Source organism: Balaenoptera borealis (assembly GCF_965194805.1).
Source record: "Balaenoptera borealis genome assembly, chromosome: 2".
NCBI classification, from domain to species: domain Eukaryota; kingdom Metazoa; phylum Chordata; class Mammalia; order Artiodactyla; family Balaenopteridae; genus Balaenoptera; species Balaenoptera borealis.
In genome coordinates, this window is record NC_138867.1 from 181,685,474 (window position 1) to 181,709,605 (window position 24,132).

The 24,132-nt window shown below is 49.6% G+C and overlaps 1 protein-coding gene across 2 annotated transcripts; it reads left to right on the forward strand.

The window, feature by feature from the left end:
* The first annotated feature begins 6,061 nt into the window (after positions 1-6,061).
* Positions 6,062-22,844, forward strand: TICAM1 (TIR domain containing adaptor molecule 1). Of its 2 annotated transcripts, none has more exons than XM_082379233.1 (2): positions 6,062-6,233; positions 20,329-22,844. In XM_082379233.1, the coding sequence occupies exon 2, from the start codon at positions 20,472-20,474 to the stop codon at positions 22,587-22,589; it is 2,118 nt and encodes a 705-aa protein (XP_082235359.1). In that variant the 5' UTR covers positions 6,062-6,233; positions 20,329-20,471; the 3' UTR covers positions 22,590-22,844. The 2 variants fall into 2 exon arrangements, with proteins under 2 accessions (XP_082235359.1, XP_082235358.1); XM_082379232.1 differs by having other exon boundaries at positions 6,062-6,229.
* The last annotated feature ends 1,288 nt before the right edge of the window (positions 22,845-24,132 follow it).

The following is a 24,132-nucleotide window of genomic DNA, read 5'->3' on the forward strand; positions in this document are numbered from 1 at the left end:
GGGCTCTAGGCGTGCGGGCTTCAGTAGTCAGGGCAGGCAGGCTCAGTAGTTGTGGCTCGCGGGCTCTAGAGCTCAGGCTCAGTAGTTGTGGCGCACGGGCTTAGTTGCTCTGCGGCATGTGGGATCTTCCCGGGCCAGGGCTCGAACCCGTGTCCCCTGCATTGGCAGGTGGATTCTTAACCACTGTGCTACCAGGGAAGTCCCTGCATTGTGTATTTGAAAGCTGCTAAGAGGGTAGGTCTTAAAAGCTCTCATTTCAAGAAAAGAAATATTTGTAACTATGTGAGGTGATGGATGTTAACTAGTTATTGTGGTCATTTCACAGTATATATTGAATACATATATCAAATCATTATGTTGTACACCTAAGACTAATGCTATGTTGTATGTCAATTACATCTCAAAACAAACAAAAGTTTAAACATTTGGGGGAAATAGTATGAAAAAGAACATGTAATGACAAATTCAAAATTAGATGCCACAGAAAACCTGCCTGTCCACACTTAGTGATAGATACTTGCTGTATGTCAGGCACTGTGGTAAAATGATTTAGACTAAAAGTCTGCAAACTATAGCCTGAGGGCCAAAAGTACCCAAAGAGTTGTTTGTTTGTTTGTTGGCATGGCTCACAAGCTAAGAGGGTTTTAAAGCAAACAAAGATACACAACAGAGACCTCCTGTATCCCGCAAAGCTGAAAATATTTACTATCTAACCCTTTATAGGAACAGCTTGCCAACCTGTTTGAGACCACCGTTCTGGACTTCTTCCTGTTACATCTTACTGCTTAGACTTAAATATTTCTCCCAGTCCATAGAAGATGTGAACAAGGGTGAATTACTGATATTCACGACAATGTGGCTGAAACTCACACGCATGATGCTGAGTGAGAGAAGGCAGACACAAACGCATCCGCACACTGATTCTCTTTTGATGAAGTTTCAAAATCAGAACTAAACTATGGGACTTCCCTGGTGGCGCAGTAGTTAAGAATCTGCCTGCCAATGGGGCAGGGGACATGGGTTCAAGCCCTGGTCCGGGAAGATCCCACATGCCACGGAGCAACTAAGCCCATGCGCCACAGCTACTGAATCCCCCTGGCCTAGAGCTCGTGCTCCGCAACAAGAGAAGCCACCACAACGAGAACCCCTTGCACTACGACGCAACAGAGAGTAGCCCCTGCTCGCCGCAACTAGAGAAAGCCTGCGTACAGCAACGAAGACCCAATGCAGCAAAAATAAATAAACAATTCAATTAATAAAAAAAATAAAAACCTAAACTATGATGAGAAACCAGAAGGATGGTTGCCCGGTGGGTAGGGATGGAGAAGGGGCCCTTGGGGCCTTCTAGGGGATGGAAATGACCTCTATATCTCAATCAGGGAGTTGGCTACAGGGAGTGTGTACATACCCAAAAAAAACCACTGAGCTGTCTGTCCCTTTAAGCTTTATAGACTTTGGTGCCTATGAATTACACGTCAACACAAATTAAGATAGAGAAAGTAGCATGAGGTGGCGGTGGGGGAAATGAGCCCTTTTGCTCACTTCCGGGGGGTGTGCAAACAGGGACACTGTTTTGGACAAAATCTGGCGGTGTTTAGTAAGAGTGAGAACGTACTCCACGTCTGAAAAGTCCTAGAAGTTCCCTTTCTTTGCAGCCACCCTAGAGAAACCCTGTCAACGGAGTCACATAATCCTTTTTTTTTTGGCCCCAAGGCATGCAGGATCTTAGTTCCCTGACTAGGGATGGAACCCGTGCCCCCTGCAGTGGAAGCACAGTCTTAACCACTGCACCGCCAGGGAAGTCCCATCACCTAATCCTTTTTATCAACCCCAAGAGGCAGGTGCTGTAATGATCGCTGTGTTACAAGAGAGGGAAACTGAGGCAGGGTTCAGCGGGCCCCCCTGTGGTCCCACCTCACGGCAAGTGCCAGAATAAGGATTTGAACCCAGCACTCAGACTACCCTCCCCCCCACCCCACCCCCGCACTGTTCATAACCACCAATTTATAAGGTGTTAATGCCTGCCTCGGGGGAAGAGTGGCAGGCACCAGCGTGTCCAATGACAGGGGACTCAACAAACCGTGATATGGCAATGCTTAGTGAGACCATAATACACTTAAAAAGAACAAGGTTGGGGGACTTCCCTGGAGGTCCAGTGGTTAGGACTCTGTACTTCCACTGCAGGGGGCGCGGGTTCGATCCCCGGTCAGGGAACTAGGATCCCGCAAGCCGCGTGGCACAGCCAAAAGAAAAAAAAGAACAACGTCGGGCTACATATATTGGCTTAGAAAAATGTTGGAGACATCTTCAGCAGAATAAAGCTAAGTATTGATACCATCTATATCCAGGGTCAGCAAACCGGCAAACCACGGCCACTGTCTGGCCTGTGGCCTGGTTGTTTTTTTTTTTTTTTGGCTGCCTTAGGTCTTTGTTGCTGTGCGCCAGCTTCCTCTAGAGCAGGGGCTACTCTTCGTTGCGGTGCGCAGCCTTCTCATTGCGGTGGCTTCTCTTGTTTCGGAGCACGGGCTCTAGGTGCGCGGGTTTCAGTAGTTGTGTGTGGCACACCAGCGTAGTTGTTCCACAGCATGTGGGATCTTCCCGGACCAGGGATCAAACCTGCATTGGCGGGCGGATTCTTAACCACTGCGCCACGAGGGAAGTCCCTGCCACCTGGTTTTGTAACTAAAGTTTTATTGACACACAGCTGACACCCATTTACTGAAGTATCACCTGTGACTGCTTTGGGGCTACAGTGGCAGCATAGGTAGTTGTAATAAAGACACTATGGTGCCTAAGACCGACAATATTTTACTAGCTGGTCCTTTACAGAAAAAAGTTTGCTGACTTCTGGCCAATTTGAATAAAAAACAAAGCCAGACCAAAGGATACTAAATATCACATTCATGGATGTGTGTAAACATGTGTGCAAAAGCGGAAAACGGAACGAATGGGCCCCCAAGTGGGAGTAGGAATGTGGACCTCAACCAGGACCTTCTTTTTTCTTTAAATGAAGGGAGGTGCACAACCACACCTGTCTGCAGGTGGTCAAATTTATCCATCTGCAGCCCAAGGTTTCCCGTGGAAACCTCGGATGTTCCAGCCGTGTTACCGTCTCTGAGCCTCAGTTTTCTCACCTATAAAATGGGCACGGTCAAACCTACCAGGAACAGTTGTTTTAAGACACGGATAAGGATTTCCCTGGCGGTCCCGTGGTTAAGACTCCACGATTCCACTGCAGGGGGCACGGGTTCAATCCCAGGTCGGGGAACTAAAGATCCCACATGCCACAGAGCGCAGCCAAAAAATAAATAAATTAATAAAAGACATAGATCAGATGACCACCAAGATGTGTTTGGCCTGGGAACAGGCACCTAATGGACGCTCCAAAAATTGGTGATGGGTGTGGGGTGGAGAGGCATGGGAAGATGGGTTTCATGCCTTCTCTGCCTCCAGCTCAGGAGGCCCTAAAGGCAGGGACCACTTCTTCCCCCACCCCCACCCCAATGTATCCCCAGAGCCTAGACATGCTTGGCACACAGTAGGCGTTCAAGAAAATTTCTCCCTCACAGGCGACAGGCACTAAGAGAGGCACTGAGGTGGGGGGACAGGGCGGGGGTGGGGGACTTAGCACCCTGATAACTACCATTTGCATTTCCCTCCCAAGAACCTTTCAGTGAACTTTGGCCTGGAATCCATGCACCGCTTGGGAGAGCTAATGATGAAATTCAGGGTGTCCAATGAACCGACGGGAAAAAACCCTCACATCTTTATTTGCACTGACTCTAACTGATATTTGCCATTTCCTCAATTATGAATGAAGGACCTGTGGCTTTGTTTCTGGTAGAAAACCACAGGCATTTCCATATCAGAGCACACTGCTGCAGGTGACTCAAAATACAGCTGACCCTCATTATTACTGAAAAATCACTGTGGGGATTAGATTTTGTTAATGTGGTAATACACACAGAGGTGGAACCCTAAGCCCTGTTTGTTTGTTTCGGTATAGCTCTATTTCAAAAATCTTTTTGAAGTGATTGTCTTGCAAGTATTTGAAAGCAATTTTTTGTTGTGGTAAAATACACTAAACATGAAATTTACCTTTTAACCTTTTTTTTTTTTTTTGGTTTCGACTGCACGGTGTGGCATATGGGATTTTAGTTCCCCAACCAGGAATTGAACCCACATCCCCTGTGGTGGAAGTGGGAGTCTTAACCACTGGACCACCAGGGAAGTACCACCTTTTAACCATTTTTAGGTGCACAGCTCAGTGACACTAAACACGTTCACATTGTTGTGCAACCCTCCCCACCATCCGTCTCCAGAACTTTCTCATCTTCGCAAACTGAAACTGTCCCCATGAAACACTGTCTCCCTCCCCTGAGCTGGTGGCACCCACCACCTACTTTCTGTTTCTATGAATTTGACCTCCCTAGGGACCTCCTGTGAGTGGACTCACACTGTTTGTCCCTCCCTCTCTGGCTTATCTCACTGAGCACAATGTGTTCAAGGTTTATTCACATTGTAGCCTGTGTCAGAATTTCCTTCCTTTTTAACATTGAATAATATTCCATTGTGTGGGTGGACCCCCCATTCATCCAAGGATGGATCACTAAGTTGTTAAAGAAATTTTTAATAAGTATATTTCAACATAATGGACTTCCCTGTAACCTCCTATATTGGGCTTGATGCATCTAACAAATGGTATTTTTTTTTAATTGAAGTATCGTTGATTTACAATGTCATGTTAGTTTCAGGTGTACAGCAAACTGATTCAGTTTTATATATATATATATATATATATTTTTCAGATTCTTTTCCATTATAGGTTACTACAGGATATTGAATATAGTTCCCTGTGCTATACAGTAGGACTTTGTTGGTTATCTATTTTATTATTTTTAAAAATATTTATTTATTTTGCTGCTCCAGATCTTAGTTGCGGCACACGGGATCTTCATCACCGCATGTGGGATCTTTCGTTGCAGCATGTGGGATCTAATTCCCAGACCAGGGATCGAACCGGGGTCCCCTGCATTGGGAGCACGGAGTCTTAGCAACTGGACCACCAGGGAAGACCTGGTCATCTATTTTATATATAGTAGTGTGTATCTGTTAACCCCAGACTCCTAATTTATCCCTCCCCCCACCCCCTTCCCTTTTGGTAGCCAGAAGTTTGTTTTCTATAGCAAATGGTATTTTGACAAGAGGTTCCGGGTGACAAAGGGGCCCAACCAAAGGTATATTATTTATGGCTTTTGTGGCCCTCTTCCTCAACTAAAAAAAAAATTAAATTACATTTTACAACTGTGTTGGTATAAAGACACACATAATTCAGGCTGGATTATATTCATTTTCCTTTTTTTTTTTTCCCTTTCTGATTTTAAGAGAAATGAAAACATTTTCGTGGTCCCAGAAGTATGACGGGCTCTGAGCACCGTGATTTAACTATGCCCAATAGATATGTAAGCCCTGGGTTCGGGACCCCTGTGAATTTTATTTTATATATATTTTTATTTTTTAGTTACAGGCTTTAGTTAGTTCTGCTCCCTGTGAATTTTAAAACGTCATGTTTGCAGCTTCAAGATATGCCATCTTGGGAATTCCCTCGCGGTCCAGTGGTTAGGACTCCGCGCTTTCATTGCGGAGGGCCCAGGTTCAATCCCTGGTGGGGGAACTAAGATCCTGCAAGCTGCACTGCGCGGCCAAAAAGGTATGCCATCTTACTGTCCCTTTTCCAACCACATGGGCGTCCCCAAATCCCTCCAGGGTGGCCATGACTCCCACCCCCGTCCCACCCAATTACCCCATCCCCTCTGTTCGGTGTCCTGGAAAACATTAATTACTAATTGAGATTAATTTAAACACTGTAGTTCTTTCTCACTAGACGGTGGGCTCCCGAGGGCTGTTGTCACCCTTGACCCCCGTTGTGGTCCCCAGCGCCCGGGCACCCCGGAGGTGCCAAAACGTCCCCTAAGTGGCAGCCGGCGGAGGGACAGAGGGCATCGCTCGGGGCGTCTCAGGGACTTTCCCGGTCCCGCTCGGAAAGCGTGATCTCACCTCCTTCCTCCCTCCCCTCCGGACGCGGAAGGGGCGGTCGGAGGCCGTGCGCCTGGAGCCACCAGCGCGCCCTTCGCGCTCTGCCATCCCCTGGCACCGCCACTAGGCCGTCCGGCCACCAGCCCCAGCCCCGAGGACACGAGCGGCGCGGCCAGCCGCCCCCGGATCCCTGGTAGGTGAGGAAGGGGCGAGGGCCGGCTGGGGAGGGGCAGGGGACCCCCGCAGGCCTGCAGGGGGCCCGGCTGCCCGCGCCCCTCGCCAGGGTTCGAAGCCAGCTGCCCCGCACTGGGTGCTTCGGACGTCCTTGCGCCGCGTGTTCAGTGCTCACCGCCCCCCAATGCTCCAACTCCCCTCTCTGGCCCAAGTCCTCCCCACCCCCGCAACTCTTCCCCAACACCCCGAATCCTCCCCAACATGACGTACTACCTTCCAATACCGCTTTCCTCCTCCGCGTTTCTGATTTCTTCCCCAAACGGGGCGCTCTCTCTGCCCCAGCCCCTGTTCTTCCTTCCCGGTGATCGCCACCCCCCACTGCCGCTCCCCCAGCTCCTCCAGGGCCCCGAATCCCCACTTTATCCAGGGGCTTCCGTGACCCCCCTCCCACTGGGGGAGCGCTCTTCCCTCAGCGGGTCCCATCCATCAGCTGAGATGGGTCTCGGGGAATGTTCAACCCCCCCCACCCCGCTCCCCACCCCTTCCCGTGGGGAACGGGGTTGGTTGGTACCTGCCCAGGAGCTGATCCAAGTCTGCCCAGGCCGATGGCACCACTCGGCTGGGCCCAGGACTTCTTCAGGGTACCTGTGCTCCTTTCCTCTCCTTGCGGCTGAGGCAGGGGTTTGGGGGAGGGGACACCACAGTGTGACCCAGGCAGGCTGAGGTCTGGATTCCAGAGTTTGGAGGAGGGTTGGTAGGTGCCCCAGGCTCCAGAACCTGCCTGGGCCTCTGTGTCCTCCTCCGAATAAGGGCCATTCATTCATTCTTCAACAAACATTTATGGAGCACCTGCTGTGTGCCAGGAGACACTGTTCAGTACGCTGGGCACACAGTAGGGGCCAAATAGTGTCCTCATGGAGCAACAGGGAGCAAAAGTGTGACCTGTCACAGTAATGTGTGCCAAATGCAGAGGGTAGCTATCCGGTACCTTGGCCAGGCTTGAGGATACCTCAGATCCAGGCATGGGAGGGGTACTGCACATAGTAGGTGCTCAGTGAATAAAGGCAGGGGCCCTGCAGCCACGCTGCCTGGTTTAAATTACTGCCCCTTTACTTTCTACCTGTGTGATCCCGGGCAAGTCACTCTACCTTTCTGTGCCTCCCTTTTCTACTGGTAAACAGGCAGTCAAAATAGTCTTAACTCACAGTGTTGTCCTTTGCTTTGCACAGTGCCCGGCACATAGTAGGTGCTCAGTAAACACTTATTTTTAAAAAAATATTTATTTGGCTGCCCTGGGTCTTAGTTGCAGCACGTGGGATCTTTGTTGCGGCGTGCGGGATCTTTAGTTGTGGCATGAGAACTGTTAGTTGTGGCATGCATGTGGGATCTAGTTCCCTGACTAGGGATGGAACCTGGGCCCCCTGCGTTGGGAGCGTGGAGTCTCAGCCACTGGACCACCAGGGAAGTCCCCTGCAACATTTCTTAATTAACCGAAAGGAGTGAAGTGTGCCCCTACTATGTGCCAGTCCTGGTAGGAGCCGATTAGGCTGTCTTCTTGGGGAGGGAGGATTCAAATAGAAAACATTTATTGGGTGCCTACTGTGTGCCAGGCACTGCTCTGTCCACTCACTGATTTATTCAGCCAATAAGTATTTATTTATAAGGTATACTTATTTATTTATGTAAGTATACCTACTGTGTGCTGGTCTCCGGAGATCCTTCCTGGAAATCACCACCTGGTCTGGATTCTATCGTTGCTTGCTTGAGCCAATGGTCACCTCCACCCATGTCCCCTCCCCACCCTCTCTCCTGCCCTCACCACCCCACCCCTGAATCTGTCCTCGCTGAAGTAGCCAGAGGGTACCTGTGAGCACCTGAGTTAGGTCCCCTCCCAGCTCTGCATGCAGCTCTCCAGGGCTCCCTCCTCCATCTCACAAGGCCCTGCCCGACCTGCCCCGTCCCCTCCCTGCCCTCCCCTCCTCCCTCTCTCCCCCTCGCTCACTCTGCTCCAGACACGTGCCTCCTTGCTGTTCCTCCAACACATCAGGTCCAGTCCCGCCCCAGGACCTTTGGACATGCTGTGCCCACGGCCTGAAACTCTCTTCCCCCAGATCTGCACCTGAGTTGCTCCCTCACCTCCTTCAGGTCTCAGCTCCCGTGTGTCACTTCCTCCCAGAAGTCTCCCTTGATCTCCAGTTCTCAGCAGCCTTTCCCCCAGTCCTTGCCTTCCTCCCCAACCCTGGCTCATTTTCTTTTTTTTTAAAATTTATTTATTTATTTATTTATGGCTGTGTTGGGTCTTCGTTTCTGTGTGAGGGTTTTCTCTAGTTGCGGCAAGCAGGGTCCACTCTTCATCGCAGTGCGCGGGCCTCTCACTGTCGCGGCCTCTCTTGTTGCAGAGCACAGGCTCCAGACGCGCAGGCTCAGTAGTTGTGGCTCACAGGCCTAGTTGTTCCGCGGCATGTGGGATCTTCCCAGACCAGGGCTCGAACCCGTGTCCCCTGCATTGGCAGGCAGATTCTCAACCGCTGCGCCACCAGGGAAGCCCTGGCTCATTTTCTTGATGGCTCTTTCCGTTCTCTGCAATGAACTACTTTCTCATTCATCCCGGATCTCCCCCAACTAGACTGTGAGCTCCAAGAGGGCCGGGGGTCTGCAGCAGCACCTACAATAACTCTTGGCACACAGTAGGTGCTCAATTAATATTCCCTCTGTGCGTGAAGAGATTGCCCAAGAGTGTAGACAGGAGAGGAGGGGGTAGGCAGATTCCAGATTTGGTGAACAAATAAAAAAGAAGAGAAAAAAGAGATTCTGCCAGTATTTAGTTCTGATTTGTACGGTTTCTTATATTGTTATTCTGAACTCTCGCTCTGGACGAGGGCCACTCTCCTGCTGGTTTTACACACGAGGAAACAGACTGAGAAGACAGGCTCCACCAGCTGAGAGGTGGCAGAGCCGGGTCCCTTACCCCGGTGGGTGCTCCCCCACCCCCACCCCGCCGTCCCTGGCACCCACTGTCAGGTGCAGAGTGGACTTTGCCCTGGAGGCTGTGGAAGGTGGGCAGAAAGAAAGCCAGGTTTCCGGAAGGTTGGGGTGGCCGCTGGGCAGGGCAGATGGAGTGGACGGGGGACATGCCAGGGCACAGTGTCTGGGGAGGGGGCGCTGCGTTGGGGGCTCAGGCTGGCGGGCAGGGAGATGGAGCAGAAACACGGTGTGACTTTAGGCAATTTGGCAGGAGTGCAGGCAGGGGAGGGCCTGCCTGGCTGGTTCTTTTTTTCGTTTAATATTTATTTACGTGGCTGCGCTGGGTCTCAGCTGCGGCACGCAGGATCTTTAGTTGCAGTACGCAGATCTAGTTCCATGACCAGGGATCGAAACTGGGCCCCCTGCATTGGGAGCGTATTTTTTTTTTAATTTTTATTTATTTATTTTATTTATTTATTTATTTATTTATTTATGGCTGCGTTGGGTCTTTGTTGCTGCGCGCGGGCTTTCTCTAGCTGCGGCGAGCAGGGGCTACTCTTCGTTGCGGTGTGCAGGCTTCTTATTGCGGTGGCTTCTCGTTGCGGAGCACGGGCTCTAGGTACACAGGCTTAGTTGCTCTGCGGTATGTGGGTTCTTCCCAGACCAGGGCTCAAACCCGTGTCCCCTGCGTCGGCAGGCAGATTCTTAACCACTGCGCCACCCGGGAAGTCCCCGGGAGTCCACTGGACCACCAGGGAAGTCCCTGCTTGGCTGATTCTGAGTCTGGCTGTGAGATTTTCCACAAGCCCAGCCCTGAGCCTCTGCTGCGGGGGCCTCCAGCTCGGGTGCTGCTGGGGGCAGACAGCCGTCAGGTACCCTAAGGCTCATGGAGCACCGAGGGTGTGCCAGGCACTGCTCTGTACCATTTCTACACGGATTAACTCATTCGGTCTACGGCGGTCCTCGCAGGAAGAGCTCATCCTTGTACCCAGTCCACAAAGGAGGAGACTGAGGCACCAATGTGCTTGTGGCCTATCCAAGATCACAGCCTGCAAGGCATACGGCTGAGATTTGAACCCCAAGCGCATGCTCCCACCCACTGCTCTCTCTTGCCCTGTAGCTGACTCATTTCGGGTGGGTGCCCCATAAAGGGGGCAGGCTGTGGCCAAGGGCAGGACAAGGGCAGCTGCCACTCTGTTCTTGCTGACCGTCTGGATTCCAAGAGAACCCAGAACACCAGAGTTTTCACACAGCACCGCCTCTGTTCAGCGTTGGCAGCTAATTCAAATTTTCTTCTCACACTGCTGCCCGTGGTGTAGTTGCAGGAGTTGGTGAACTTTTCTTCCTTTTACCATTTTATTGACCTAGAACCTGAATTCAGAATAGGACACAGATCCTAAGTACTGAACTTGAATTTTCAGAGTGAACAGTGCGTGATGCAGAACTTAATGTCTGGCCCCATTCATGCCCCGTCCTTCACACTTTATCAGTTGTGCCCTTTATTCGTTAAAAATTGGAGGGTGCATGTCACCATGTGATTGATTTTCTCTCTTTTTTTAATTGGAGTATAGTTGCTTTACAATGTTGTGTTAGTTTCTGCTGTGCAGCAAAGTGAATCAGCTCTCCGTATACATATATCCCTTCCTTTTTGGATTTCCTTCCCATTTAGGTCACCACAGAGCATTGAGTAGAGTTCCCTGTGCTATACAGTAGGTTCTCGTTAGTTATCTATTTCTTTTAACTTTATTTTTTTTGGCTGCGACATGTGGCATGCGGGATCTTAGTTCCCCGACCAGGGATTGAACCCGGGCCCCCTGCAGTAGGAGCGTGGAGTCTTAACCACTGGACCACCAGGGAAGTCCCCTTAGTTATCTATTTTATACATAGTAGTGTATGTATGTCAGTCCCAATCTCCCAATTTATCCCACCTGCCCTGCCCCCCGGGTGTCCATACGTTTATTCTCTACATCTGTGTCTCTATTTCTGCTTTGCAAATAGGTTCATCTGTACCATTTTTCTAGATTCCACATATATGTGTTAATATACATGTGTCTTTGTCTCTCTGACTTACCTCACTCTGTATGACAGTCTCTAGGTCCATCCATCTTTTTTTTTTTTAATTAATTTTTATTGGAGTATAGTTGATTTACAATGTTGTGTTAGTTTCTGCTGTACAGCAAAGTGAATCAGTTATACATATACATATATCCACTCTTTTTTCAGATTCTGTTCCCATATAGGTCATTACAGAGTACTGAGTAGAGTTCCCAGTGATTTTTTTTCTTTTTAAGTTACTATACACGCAGCTGTTCCCAGGAGCCACTGAGAGGTGGAAAGAACAGTTGATCCGAGGGTCATTGCTCTAGAGGGAGATATCTGATACTTCGGGGAGTTTTGATATTTCAGTAAGTTTTGGCTGACTTGCGGTCCCACCTGATCTTCATCGATTTTATCCCATTTTGTTGCCGACAGCAAGTTCACATCAGAGATAGGAGAAACTATACACTTTGCCTTTCTCTTATTTTTTTAAAAATTAATTTATTTTATTTTTATTATTTATTGTTTGGCAGCGTTGGGTCTTCGTTGCTGTGCGAGGGTTTTCTCTAGTTGCGGCGAGCAGGGGCTACTCTTTGTTGCAGTGCACGGGCTTCTCACTGCGGTGGCTTCTCTTGTTGCGGAGCACAGGCTCCAGATGCGCAGGCTCAGTAGTTGTGGCTCACGGACCTAGTTGCTCCGCAGCATGTGGGATCCTCCCAGACCAGGGCTCGAACCCGTGTCCTCTGCACTGGCAGGCAGACTCTCAACCACTGTGCCACCAGGGAAGCCCTACATACCTTTTCTCATACTAATGCTTCAAGATCTGGTGTGTATTTTTTCAGATCTCAATTCAGATACTACATTTTTAACAGTTTAAGTGAAATCTGATCCTACCAAAACAAAGTTGGTTTTTTTTTTTAAAGAGGAGATAATAGTACTTACAGAATTTATTTTTTAATACATACAATTATATAAATGCATTGTACTTTACACATGGTAAAGCCTTGATGATTATTTTTTTTTAAATATCTATTTATTTATTTGGTTGCACCAGGCCTTAGTTGTGGAAGGCAGGCTCCTTAGTTGCGGCATGTGAACTCTTAGTTGCAGCACGCATGTGGGATCTGGTTCCCCGACCAGGGATCGAACCTGGGCCCCCTGCATTGGGAGCGTGGAGACTTATCCACTGTGCCACCAGGGAAGTCCCCAAAGTTGGGTTTAATGGGGGAACTTTTTTTTTTTTTACACTGCCCCAGTTTTTCCATTTTAATGAATTAAATATGAATAAAATTTAATATTTACTTTCTCCCCGGTAGCTGTAGCCAAATTTCCAGTACTCAGTAGCCACACGGAGCTGGGGCTGCCATAACAAAGTCCCACAGGCTGGGGGGCTTAAAAACCAGAAATTTATTGCCTGACAGTCTGGAGGCTGGAAGTCCAAGATCAAAGTGTCGGCAGGGTTGGTTCCTTTCTGAGGCCTCTCTCCTTGGCTTGCAGACAGCTGTCTTCTCCCTGTGTCCTCACATGATCCTCCCTCTGTGGGTGTCTGTGTCCTAGTCTCCCCTTCTTATAAGGACACCAGTCTTATTGGATTAGGACCCCACCCTTATGACCTCATTTTAACTTGATTACCTCTGTAAAGACCGCATCTCCAAATGTAGTCACATCCTGAGGTCCTGGGGGTTAGGGTTTTAACATCTGAACTTGGTGAGGGGGGAACCCAGTTGAACCAATAACAGCCAGTTATGCCCCGTAATAATTATATGGGCCGGAGAGACAGGCATCTGGTCTTAGGGTTACAAACATTGGTGCCATAGGGCTGTTCTGCCCGTCGTCAGCTGTGCAGTCTAAGTTTGCCCCTCTATGGAATGGGGGAAAAAAAAAAAATCATATGCCTGTTTCGTAGCCCAGGTGTTGGCAAACTTTTCTCTGGAAAGGACCAGAGAGTGAATATTTTCATCTTTATGGGCTACGTGGTGTCTGTTGCAGCTACTCAGCTCTGCCATTGTAGCCTCAAAGCAGCCATGGACCCTGTGTAAATGAGTGAGCGTATCTGTGTTCCAAGAAAACTTTATTTACTAAAACAGCCCATGGGCCATACTTTGTGACCCCTTCCTAGGGAGTTGTGCACAGTGTCATCAGGGCAGGCTTGACCAAAAATCTGAAGGAAGGTAGGAAGTGAGCTGTGGGGATACATGGGGGAAACAGTGTTCCAGGCAGAAAGAGCAGCCAGTGCAAACGCCCTGAGGCAGGACTGTGCCTGGCAAGTTTGAAGGATAGCCGGAAGGCCAGTGGGGCAATTAAGAGATATGATATACTAGGTTGTATATTATATATACGTATACCCACTTTGTTGCCGTAAGTTGCCATATATTGATATTTGTTTTTGAAAGAAGCAAAAAAGTTTATGAAAAGAAAAAAGGAACTCTTCTCTGCAGTAATATATGGCTCATATTTAGTCTTTCTTTGTGGAAAAATAATTCAGGAACTAAGGAAGCACTTAAGCAATAATTATCTTCCTTCTTTTTATAGTTACGACTTTAGTACTGACTCTTTACAAATGAAACATGGAAATGTCAACCTTCACTGTAGTGGATGGAATTTGTTTTGTTGCTTTGCTTTTGCCATATATTATATATAATAATATTATATTGTATACAATTTATATACCCACGGGACTGTCAGCTCCAAGAGGGAAGAGTATTCCTGTTTTAGTCTTCTCTCTGTCCTGATACATTCAGTGTCCAAGACATGGCAGATGCTGGAAAATTACTTCTTGAATGAATGAATGAATGCTGTATATGTATAACTTTCGCCTCTTCACACACTTCCTTTATTTATTATTTGCAACAAATATGTTCAGAGTTTTTACTCTGTGGCTGGCACATTGGCTTTTTTTTTTTTTTCTTTTAAGCTCACAAGGTCTCTTTAAAACATTTGAATCGATTGCTAACTTGACACAACTGAGCAGATTCCTGAAAATCTGCGTTTCTGGCTTCTCTTGAAAAGTTAGCAGATGTGGTCCCACTGAGCCCATTTTCCTTCTTGGCAGCACACATGAGGCAAGACCACGGCATTTAGACAGGTCAAGGTGGTTCTAGGTTTTCAGGTAAAAGCCCAAGTGCCCCCCTTTCCCCCTAGTCAGGCCCACAAGTTCCTGCACGACCTGCCCCGTCCCCTCCCTGCCCTCCCCTCCTCCCTCTCTCCCCCTCGCTCACTCTGCTCCAGACACACAGGCCTTCTCGCTGTTCCTCCAACACACCAGGCATGGTCCTGCCCCAGGGCCTTTGCACGGGCTGTTTCCTCTGCCTGGATCTCTCTTCCTTCAGATGTCCCCGCTCTCTCCCCATGTTTATATCCTGTCGAAATCTCTCTTGTCATCAAGACCTTCCTAAACTATGTTGTTTAAAACTGCACACAGGGACTTCCCTGGTGGCACAGTGGCTGGGACTCCACACTCCCAGTGCAGGGGGGCCCGGGGTTCCATCCCTGGTCAGGGAACTAGATCCCACATGCATGCCGCAACTGGAAGTTCGCACGCCACAACTGAGGAGCCCATATGCCGTAACTAAGACCCGGCACAACCAAATAAATAAACAAAACAAAAAAAACCCAAAAAAACCTGCACCCCTCCCCCCCCATTCTTGGAGTTCATGACTCTCCTTCCCTCCTTGTTTCTCCGCGGCATTTATACTGTGATATACCATGAATTTCACTCATGTATCCGCCGATCATTTGTCCCCCCATATTAGGAAGTCAGCTCCATTCTGGGGTCTCTGCTATTTCCCTGTCCCTATCAGCATTTCAGTATGTCAGGCCGCTTCCATTTTCGAAACAGCCTGACAGCTGCTCATCTCCTTGCGTCCTTCCTCCGCGCCCCCCGCTCTGCCCCCACCCCTGCCACCCGCCCGGCACCACCTCTCTCTCTGACGCTTCTCGGCCACTTCTCTTCTGCCCACTCTGCTCGGTCACATCCCCGTCACACCTCTGGAACCTTCGACCTTGGTCCTGGGCCATTTGACATCCGCTCAGAATAAATTAAAAAAAAAAAAAAGCTGAGTCATTTGTACAGTGACGTCTGTGATTTATCAGCAAGGGGGGTTGATGGATGAATCAGCTCTTCATCTAGACCAGGGATCCTCAACGTCAGCGCTTAGCAACATCTGGGGCTGGGTCATTCTCTTGGAGGGCTGTCCTGGACACTGTGGGATGTTGAGCTGCATCCTGGACCCCACCCACTCCATGCCAGGAGCACTTTTCCACGCAGTCGTGACAACAGAAATGTCCCCAGATGTCGCCATGTGTCCCCTGGGGGGATAGAGTTGTCCCTGGTGCAGATGCACTGTGCTTGTCTTGGGGGTTTGGCGGGTCCCAACGTGGGCACCAGCGGGGAACAGGCAGTAGGCCTAGCTGAGGGGCAGAGAAAGTGTTCTTGGCCCCTTGGACTGGACGTGAGGCTATGCTTTTTCTAAGTCTGAATGTGACATAAATTGAGCACCTGGGGATTTAAATTCGGGGGTTTGGGACGCTCTCCATGGTGTCTTTGTTCTGTGTCCTTGGGAAAGACCTTTTCTCTGTGTGTGTTTTCTTTCTTTCTTTTAAATTTTTATTGGAGTAGAGTTGATTTACAATATTGTGTTAGTTTGTGCTGTACAGCAAAGTGAATCAGTTATACATATACATATATCCACTCTTTTTAAGATTCTTTCCCCATATAGGTCATTACAAAGTACTGAGTAGAGTTCCCTGTGCTATACAGTAGGTCCTGATTAGTTACCTATTTTATATATAGTAGTGTGTATATGTCAATCCCAGTATCCCAATTTATCCCTCCCCGCCTTTCCCCCCGATAACCATAAGATTGTTTTCTACATCTGTAACTCTATTTCTGTTTTGTAAATAAGTTCATTTGTACCATTTTTTTAGATTCCACGTATAAGTGATATGATATGGTATTTGTCCTTCTCTGTTTGACTTACTTCACTCACTATGACAATCTCTGGGTCCATCCATGTTGCTGCAGATGGCATTATTTCATTCTTTTTTATGGCTGAGTAATAGTCCGTTATATATATATGTACCACATCTTTATCCATTCCTCTGTTGATGGACATTTAGGTTGCTTCCATGTCCTAGCTATTGTAAGCAGTGCTGCGATGAATATTGGGGTGCATGTGTCTTTTCAAATTATGGTTTTCTCCAGGTATATGCTCAGGAGTGGAATTACTGGATCATATGGTAGCTCTCTTTTTAGTTTTTAAAGAACGTCCATACTGTTCTCCATAGTGGCTGTACCAATTTACATTCCCACCAACAGTGTAGGAGGGTTCCCTTCTTCTCCACACCTTCTCCAGCATTTATTGTTTGTAGATTTTTTGATGATGGCCATTCTGACTGGTGTGAGGTGATACTTCATTGTAGTTTTGATTTGCATTTCTCTAGTAATTAGTGATGTTGAGCATCTTTTCATGTGCTTTTTGGCCATCTGTATGTCTTCTTTGGAGAAATGTCTATTTAGATCTTCTGCCCATTTTTTGGATTGGATTGTTTGTTTTTTTTGTTATTGAGCTGCATGAGCTGTTTGTATATTTTGGAGATTAATCCCTTGTGGGTTGCTTTGTTTGCAAATATTTTCTCCCATTCTGTGGGTTGTCTTTTTGTTTTGTTTATGGTTTCCTTTGCTGTGCAAAAGCTTTTGAGTTTAGTTAGGTCCCTTTTGTTTATTTTTGTTTTTATTTTCATTACTCTAGGAAGTGGATCAAAAAAGATCTTTTGCTGCGATTTATGTCAAAGAGTGTTCTGCCTGTGTTTTCCTCTAAGAGTTTTATAGTGTGCGGCCTTACATTTAGGTCTTTAATCCATTTTGAGTTTATTTTATTTTATTTTTTTAAGGGATTGGGTTTTTTTGTTTGTTTGTTTTAATTTAGTTAGTTAGTTTTGGCTGGGTTGAATCATCGTTGCTGTGCGTGGGCTTTCTCTAGTTGCGGCGAGCGGGGGCTACTCTTCATTGCAGTGGGTGGGCTTCTCATTGCAGTGGCTTCTCTTGTTGTGGAGCATGGGCTCCAGGCATGTGGGCTTCAGTAGTTGTGGCACGCAGGCTCAGTAGTTGTGGCTCATGGGCTCTCTAGAGCTCAGGCTCCATAGTTTTGGCACACGGGCTTAGCTGCTCCACGGCATGTGGGATCTTCCCGGACCAGGGCTCGAACCCATGTCCCCTGCATTGGCAGGCGGATCCTTAACCACTGCGCCACCAGGGAAGTCCCCTAATTTCATTCTTTTACATGTAGCTGTCCAGTTTTCCCAGCACCACTTATTGAAGAGCCTGTCTTTTCTCCATTGTATAGTCTTACCTCCTTTGTCATAGATTAGTTGACCATAGGTGCGTGGGTTTATCTCTGGGCTTTCTATCCTGTTCCATTGATATCTATTTCAGTTTTTGTGCTAGTACCATACTGTTTTGATGATTGTAGCTTTGTAGTATAGTCTGAAGTCAGGGAGCCTGATTCCTCCAGCTCCATTTTTCTTCCTCAAGATTGCTTTGGCTATTTGGGGTCTTTTGTGTCTATACAAATTGTAAAATTTTTTGTTCTAATTCTGTGAAAAATGCCATTGGTAATTTGACAGAGATTGCATTGAATCTGTAGACTGCTTTGAGTAGTATAGTCATTTTGATAATATTGATTCTTCCAGTCCAAGAACATGGTGTATATCTCTCCATCTGTTTGTGTCATCTTTGATTTCTTTCATCAGTATCTTATAGTTTTCTGAGTACAGGTCTTTTGTCTCGTTAGGTAGATTTATTCCTAGGTATTTTATTTTTTTGATGCGATTGTAAAAGGGATTGTTTCCTTTATTTCTCTTTCTGATATTTCGTTGTTAGTGTATAGGAATGAAACATTTCTGTGTATTAATTTCATATCCTGCAACTTTACTGAATTCATTGATGAGCTCTAGTAGTTTTCTGGTAGCATCTTTAGGATTTTCTATGTATAGTATCATGTCAGCTGCAAACAGTGACAGTTTTACTTCTTCTTTTCCAATTTGGATTCCTTTTATTTCTTTTTCTTCTCTGATTACCGTGGCTAGGACTTCCAAAACTATGTTGAATAAAAGTGGCGAGAGTGGACATCCTTGTTCCTGTTTTCTTTTTTTTTTTAAGCATTTTAAAAAATTTTTATTTATTTAATTTATTTATTTTTGGCTGTGTTGGGTCTTTGTTGCTGCACACGGGCTTTCTCTAGTTGTGGCGAGCGGGGGCTACTCTTCATTGTGGTGCGCGGGCTTCTCATTGTGGCGGCTTCTCTTGTTGCGGAGCACAGGCTCTAGGCACGCGGGCTTCAGTAATTGTGGCACACGGCTCAGTAGTTGTGGCTCGTGGGCTCTAGAGGTCAGGCTCAGTAGTTGTGGCGCACGGGCTTAGTTGCTCCGCGGCATGTGGGATCTTCCCAGACCAGGGCTCAAACCCGTGTCCCCTGCATTGGCAGGCGGATTCTTAACCACTGTGCTACCAGAGAAGCCCTGTGCCTGTTTTCTTATCGACAATATTGGAAGGAAATATTGCTGGCCCTATTCATACATTGATTCATTCATTCAACAAGTATTTGTTAGGTACCTGCTGTGTGGTTCCACAAACCCTCACCCTTTGATGCCCCCGGTGACTGGGAGGCAGACAGATGTGGAAGGTTTAACACACAGGAAAAGGTCACCCAGTGGCCAATTCTGTTGTGGGGGTACATGGAGAGATAGACTGGGATAGAGAACCGGGGTGAGCATGGAGGGCTCCCTGAGGTTGCACCATTGTACCTGGGGGCTAAGGATGAGCTTCAGGTCACCCAGGCAAAGGTCTAGGGTAAGGTGCTCCAAGCAGAGGGAACAGTGCATGCAAAGATCCTGAAGTGGGAACCAGCTTGGCATTTTTCAAGAAATGGAGAGAAGAGGAAAGAGCCTCCAAAGGGCTTAGCAGCAGTGTTAGGCATAGATCTGGCCCTTGGTCATGGTTAACTCATCATAGTAATAACGCGACCTGTATCAGTTAGCTATTGCTGCGGAACAAATTACCCCAGAACTTCGTGGCTTCAAAACAACAAACATTTATTATCTCATATAGTTTCTGAACATCAGGAATCTGGTGGCAGATGAGCTGGGTGGTTCTGGCTCTAGGTCTCTGATGAGGCTGCAGTTAGGCTGTCTGCCGGGGCTGCCTCATCTGAAGGCTTAACTGGGGCTGGAGTCTGAGATTGGCGCCCCCATGTGGCTGGAGGTGGGAAGCCTCAGTTCCTCCCCTTGTGGGCCTTTCCAGAGGGCTACTCACATCATGGTTTACCCCCGACAGAGTGACAGAGAGAGTGACTAAGAAGGAAGCCAGTGTCTTTTATAACCTAATGTCACAGGTGACACCCTATCACTTCTGCCATATTCTATCGATCTCACAGAACTCTGGGACAACGTTGGAAGGACCACCCAAGGCTTGAATACCAGGATGTGGGGTCACTGGGGGCCATCTAGAAGGCTGACCCTTCCTGAGTGACTTCCAGTCATTGGGCTCAGAGCTTTCCATACGTTAACGCAACTCAGCTCCCTGAAACAATCCCATAAGTGGGCTTATTATCATCCTTATAGGCAGTATAGTCTTGTGGTTACACACATAGCCTCAGCCTCTAGAGCCAGACAGCTTGGGCTCAAATCCCAGCTCTGGGAATTCCCTGGTGGTCCAGTGGTTAGGACTCTATGCTTCCACTGCAGGGGGTGCAGGTTTGATCCCTGGTTGGGGAACTAAGATCCTGCATGCCTTTTGGACAAAGCAAACAAACAAACAAACAAATCCCAGATCTATCACCGGCTGTGTGACTTGGGGCAAATGACTTCACTTCTCTGGCTCACCTTCTTCCTCTGCGAATGGGGAAAATAGTAGCAGCTACCCGCTGGGTGACACCAGGCAGGCGCCTCTGCTGTCCTCTTGCAGAGGAGGAGAGGGAAGGTGGTGGAGGTGAGAAGTCTTGCCCAAGGTCAAGGTCTGGTGATAGGTCTGGTGGGTTTTGAAGGCATGGGGTGGGGGGTTGTCTGGGCCGCCTCCCAGAGCCCCCTTTTTGGTGATAACTATATCTTTCTGCTTCACAGGTCTGCTCTGCAGCCCCCAGGGGACCTAGTACCCGTGAGCAGGTAGGGACACCGGGGCCTGCAGCGCGGGGGGGCGGCGTGTGGAACATGACTCCATCACCCAGTGTTTCTCACGCCGCCGGAGGCCACACCCACCTGCGCCCATGGCCAGCACAGGCCCGTCCCTTTCTGGCGCCTTTGACATTCTAGGCGCGGCGGGCCAGGATAAGCTCTTGTATCTTAAGCACAAACTGAAGACCCTGCGGCCAGGCTGCCGGGGGGCGGACCTCCTGCATGCCATGGTGCTCCTAAAGCTGGGCCAGGAGACCGAGGCCAGGATCTCCCTGGAGGCCCTGAAGGCAGACGCTGTGGCGAAGCTGGTGGCCCGCCAGTGGGCTGGTGTGGACAGCACTGAGGCCCCAGAGGAGCCCCCAGACGTGTCCCGGGCCGTTGCCAGGGTGTACCACCTTCTTGCCGAGGAGAGGCTGTGTCCAGCGCCAATGCGGGAGGAGGCCTACCGCGCAGCCATCCGTGCTTTCAGGTCCAGGGACGACCCCCAGCTGGGGGAGCTCCAGGAAGAGGCACGAGACCGGTGCGGATGGGAGGTCCTTAGGGACCTGGAGGGCATCCAAACTCTCCACTCCGATCGGGGGTGCCTCCTGCCGTCCTCGGCATCACCCTCCGGGACCCGCAGCCATCCGCGGCCCATCGAGGACCTTTCGGACTGGAGCAGAGGGCGTTCCCTGAGATCCACCGGCAGCCCCGCCTCCCTGGCCAGCAACTTGGAAATTAGCCAGTCGCCCACCATGGCCCTCCTCAGCAGTCACCACAGCCCACACGGGCCCAGCAAGCTGTGTGACAAGCCCCGGCCCAGCCCAGTGCCCGAGCCTGCCCCTATGGGCTGCCAGGAGCCCGAGGAGATGAGCTGGCCCCCATCAGTGGAGGCTGCCAGGCCCCCGGCGCGGCCAAACAGCCCAGCCCCCAGGCTTCCCGAGGTGGCCGCAGATGCATGCCCCACCAGCCTGCACGACCCCCCGGAAGCTCCGAAAACCAGCACTCACCACCCGGTGGAGTGCACGGATGTGCCAGCAGCTCCCAAATCTCTCCCCTCGCCTTCCAGAAACGCCTGCCCTGTCGCGGATCAGTCGCCAATCCAACTTTCAGAGGAAGACACCACTTACCCGTCGGCTCAGCCACGCCCACCGACTCCATCAGCCCCCAAAACGTCCTCTCCCTTTTCGTCTCCATCGACCCCTCCTAAGGCTCACCCTACCGTCTCGAAGCCGGGGCCCCCTCCTCCTGAGCTGGAGTCGCCAGAGCAGAAATTCTATAACTTTGTGGTGCTGCACGCTGGCGCTGACGAGCACATCGCGCTGCGCGTGCGCGAGAGGCTGGAGGCCCTGGGCGTGCGCGACGGCGCTACGTTCTGCGAAGATTTCCAGGTGCCAGGGCGCGGCGAGCTGCACTGCCTGCAGGACGCCTTAGACCACTCGGCCTTCACCATCCTGTTGCTCACCTCCAACTTCGACTGCCGGCTGAGCCAGCACCAGGCGAACCAGTCTCTGATGAGCAGCCTCACGCGGCACGGGTGGCAGGATTGTGTGATCCCCTTCCTGCCCCTGGAGAGTTCCCTGACCCAGCTCAGCCCCAGCACGACCAGCCTGCTCAACGCCCTGGTGTGGCTGGACGAGCACTCCCCGATCTTCGCCAAGAGGGTGGCCAACACCTTCAAGTCCCAGAAGCTGCGGGCCCGCAAGGCCAAGTGGAGGAAGGAACAGGATATCCGGGCCCTGCAGGAGCAGAGCAAACACCTGGAGGGTGAGTGGCAGCAGGCAGCGGCGTGGAGTGCCGCGCACTCGGCTTACCTCCATAACTACCTGTCGTACCAGACGCAGATGGAGAAGCTCCAGGTAGCTTTCGGGAACTACATGCCATTTGAGACTCAGCTGCCTTCTGTGCCTCAGATGCCCTTTGGGGGACCGGGGACCCTGGGAGCCCCACCACCACCCTTTCCCACGCGGCCGGGCCATCAGCCGCCGCTCCTGCCTCCTTGGCTGGCGGGCATGCCCCCACCGGCCTTCCCGCAGCCCCCGGTGGCTTTCCCGCAGCCCCAGGCCTTCCCGCAGCCCGCGGACTTCCCACAGACTTCACCCGTGCACTCTCAGGGGCTGCAGCCCCTCATCATACACCATGCGCAGATGGTACAACTGGGACTCAACAACCACATGTGGAACCAGAGAGGGATGCAGGCGCCCGAGGACAAGACGCCAGAAACGGAATGACCAAGTGACTGGACTTGATGACCTCGGCCTTGATTCCCCATCTCCAGGGGTCAGTGGAACATGGGGTCGTTTGCTACTTTCAGGACACTGCCGGGAAAATTGACCACATGACTTTCTGGCCCTCGAGGTAGCCAGAATTGGATGTGTTTACAAATTCTCAGTCAATCCCTCCCTCTCTCTGGACCGTGGTGGTGGGGAATGGGTTGGAGGTATGGGTATGGTGTTTTAATTGTAATAAATATTTATTGAATGCTTTGACAGCGCCATTGTCCTCTGGGAGACCTCTGCCTGGCCATTTGTCAGGATAAAAACGTGGCTGCTATTGCCATAAAAGGGACGGAAGCCAAAAGTTGTGCACGTTTGCTTTCATTTCATTGGTCAGGATGTAGTCACATGGTCCATCTCCGGCTGCAAGGGAAGCTGGGAAATGTAGTCTTCTGATGGGTCACGTGCTTTGCCAAAAGTGTTGGTTCTAATGCCAGAGAAGGTGGAGAGAAAAGACATTGTGAGTACATTTAGCTGTTTCTGTTGCAGCCCTTTTTGGGGGAAGCGGGGGTCTGCCTTGATGCTCCCACCAAGGCTGGGCTCTGATCACACTGTGTAATCTTCAGCAAATGCCTTCACCTCTCTGAGCCTCTGCTTTCTTATCTGAGAAATGGGTTTATGAGGCCATTGTTCCAAGGTCATCAGCAGATCGTGTGCGATAACAGTGAAATACCAGGGACAGTGTAAGTGCTCATTAACTTTGTGCCCGGTATGAAGGGGATTAATCTTTTTCAGGGTCTCAGACCTTTTGAGAATAAGAATAGAATTAATATTTGTTGAGTACTCACCGTTTATCCGTCTTGGAGGCTTTAAATCTAAACCTTTTTTTTTTTTTTTTTTTTAATTTTTGGACTCACTGCACGGTATGCGGAATCTCCCTGACCAGGGATCTCCCCAACCAGGGAATCGAACCCGCGCCTCCTGCAGTGGAAGCACAGTCTTAACCAGTGGACCACCAGGGAAGTCCCATCTAAACGTATTTTAATCCTCAAAAATGACCCCCCCACGGTAGAAGCTTCTGTTGCTGGTCCCCATTTTACAGATGGGGAAAACCGAGGCAGAGAGAGGTGAATTCTGGTACCCAAAGTCACACAGATCAGAAGTGGGGAGATTGCAATGAAGTAGTCGGATTTCCAAGGGAGGGAATGAAGGCCAGCCCAGGAAGGGCGTATGTGGGCCAGGTGAGCCGGGAAGCTGCAGGCCTCCTCTCGCCCAACAGCGTGATTTGAACACTGACTTAACATGTCCTTTCCTCCTCCACCAGCCACCCCAAAGGGCGGGCCTGGTGTGAGTCACCCAGACTGTCACGCACCACTTACTATTTTAGTCACTGACTCAGATTTTGTCGAAGGTCTGCTTCCGGCTTCCCTGCCATGACATGAAACTTGGGGAGATTGGATTCTCCGGGTGGGGTTGTGGAAACAGACAGTTTCTTTTCTTTTCTTTTTGGCCACTCTGGCGTGGCTTGCAGGATCTTATTTCCCCGACCAGGGAACGA

Excerpts from the sequence above, each read along its gene's own strand:
- TICAM1 (XM_082379233.1), top strand. The coding sequence starts at position 20,472 with ATGGCCAGCACAGGCCCGTCCCTTTCTGGCGCCTTTGACATTCTAGGC.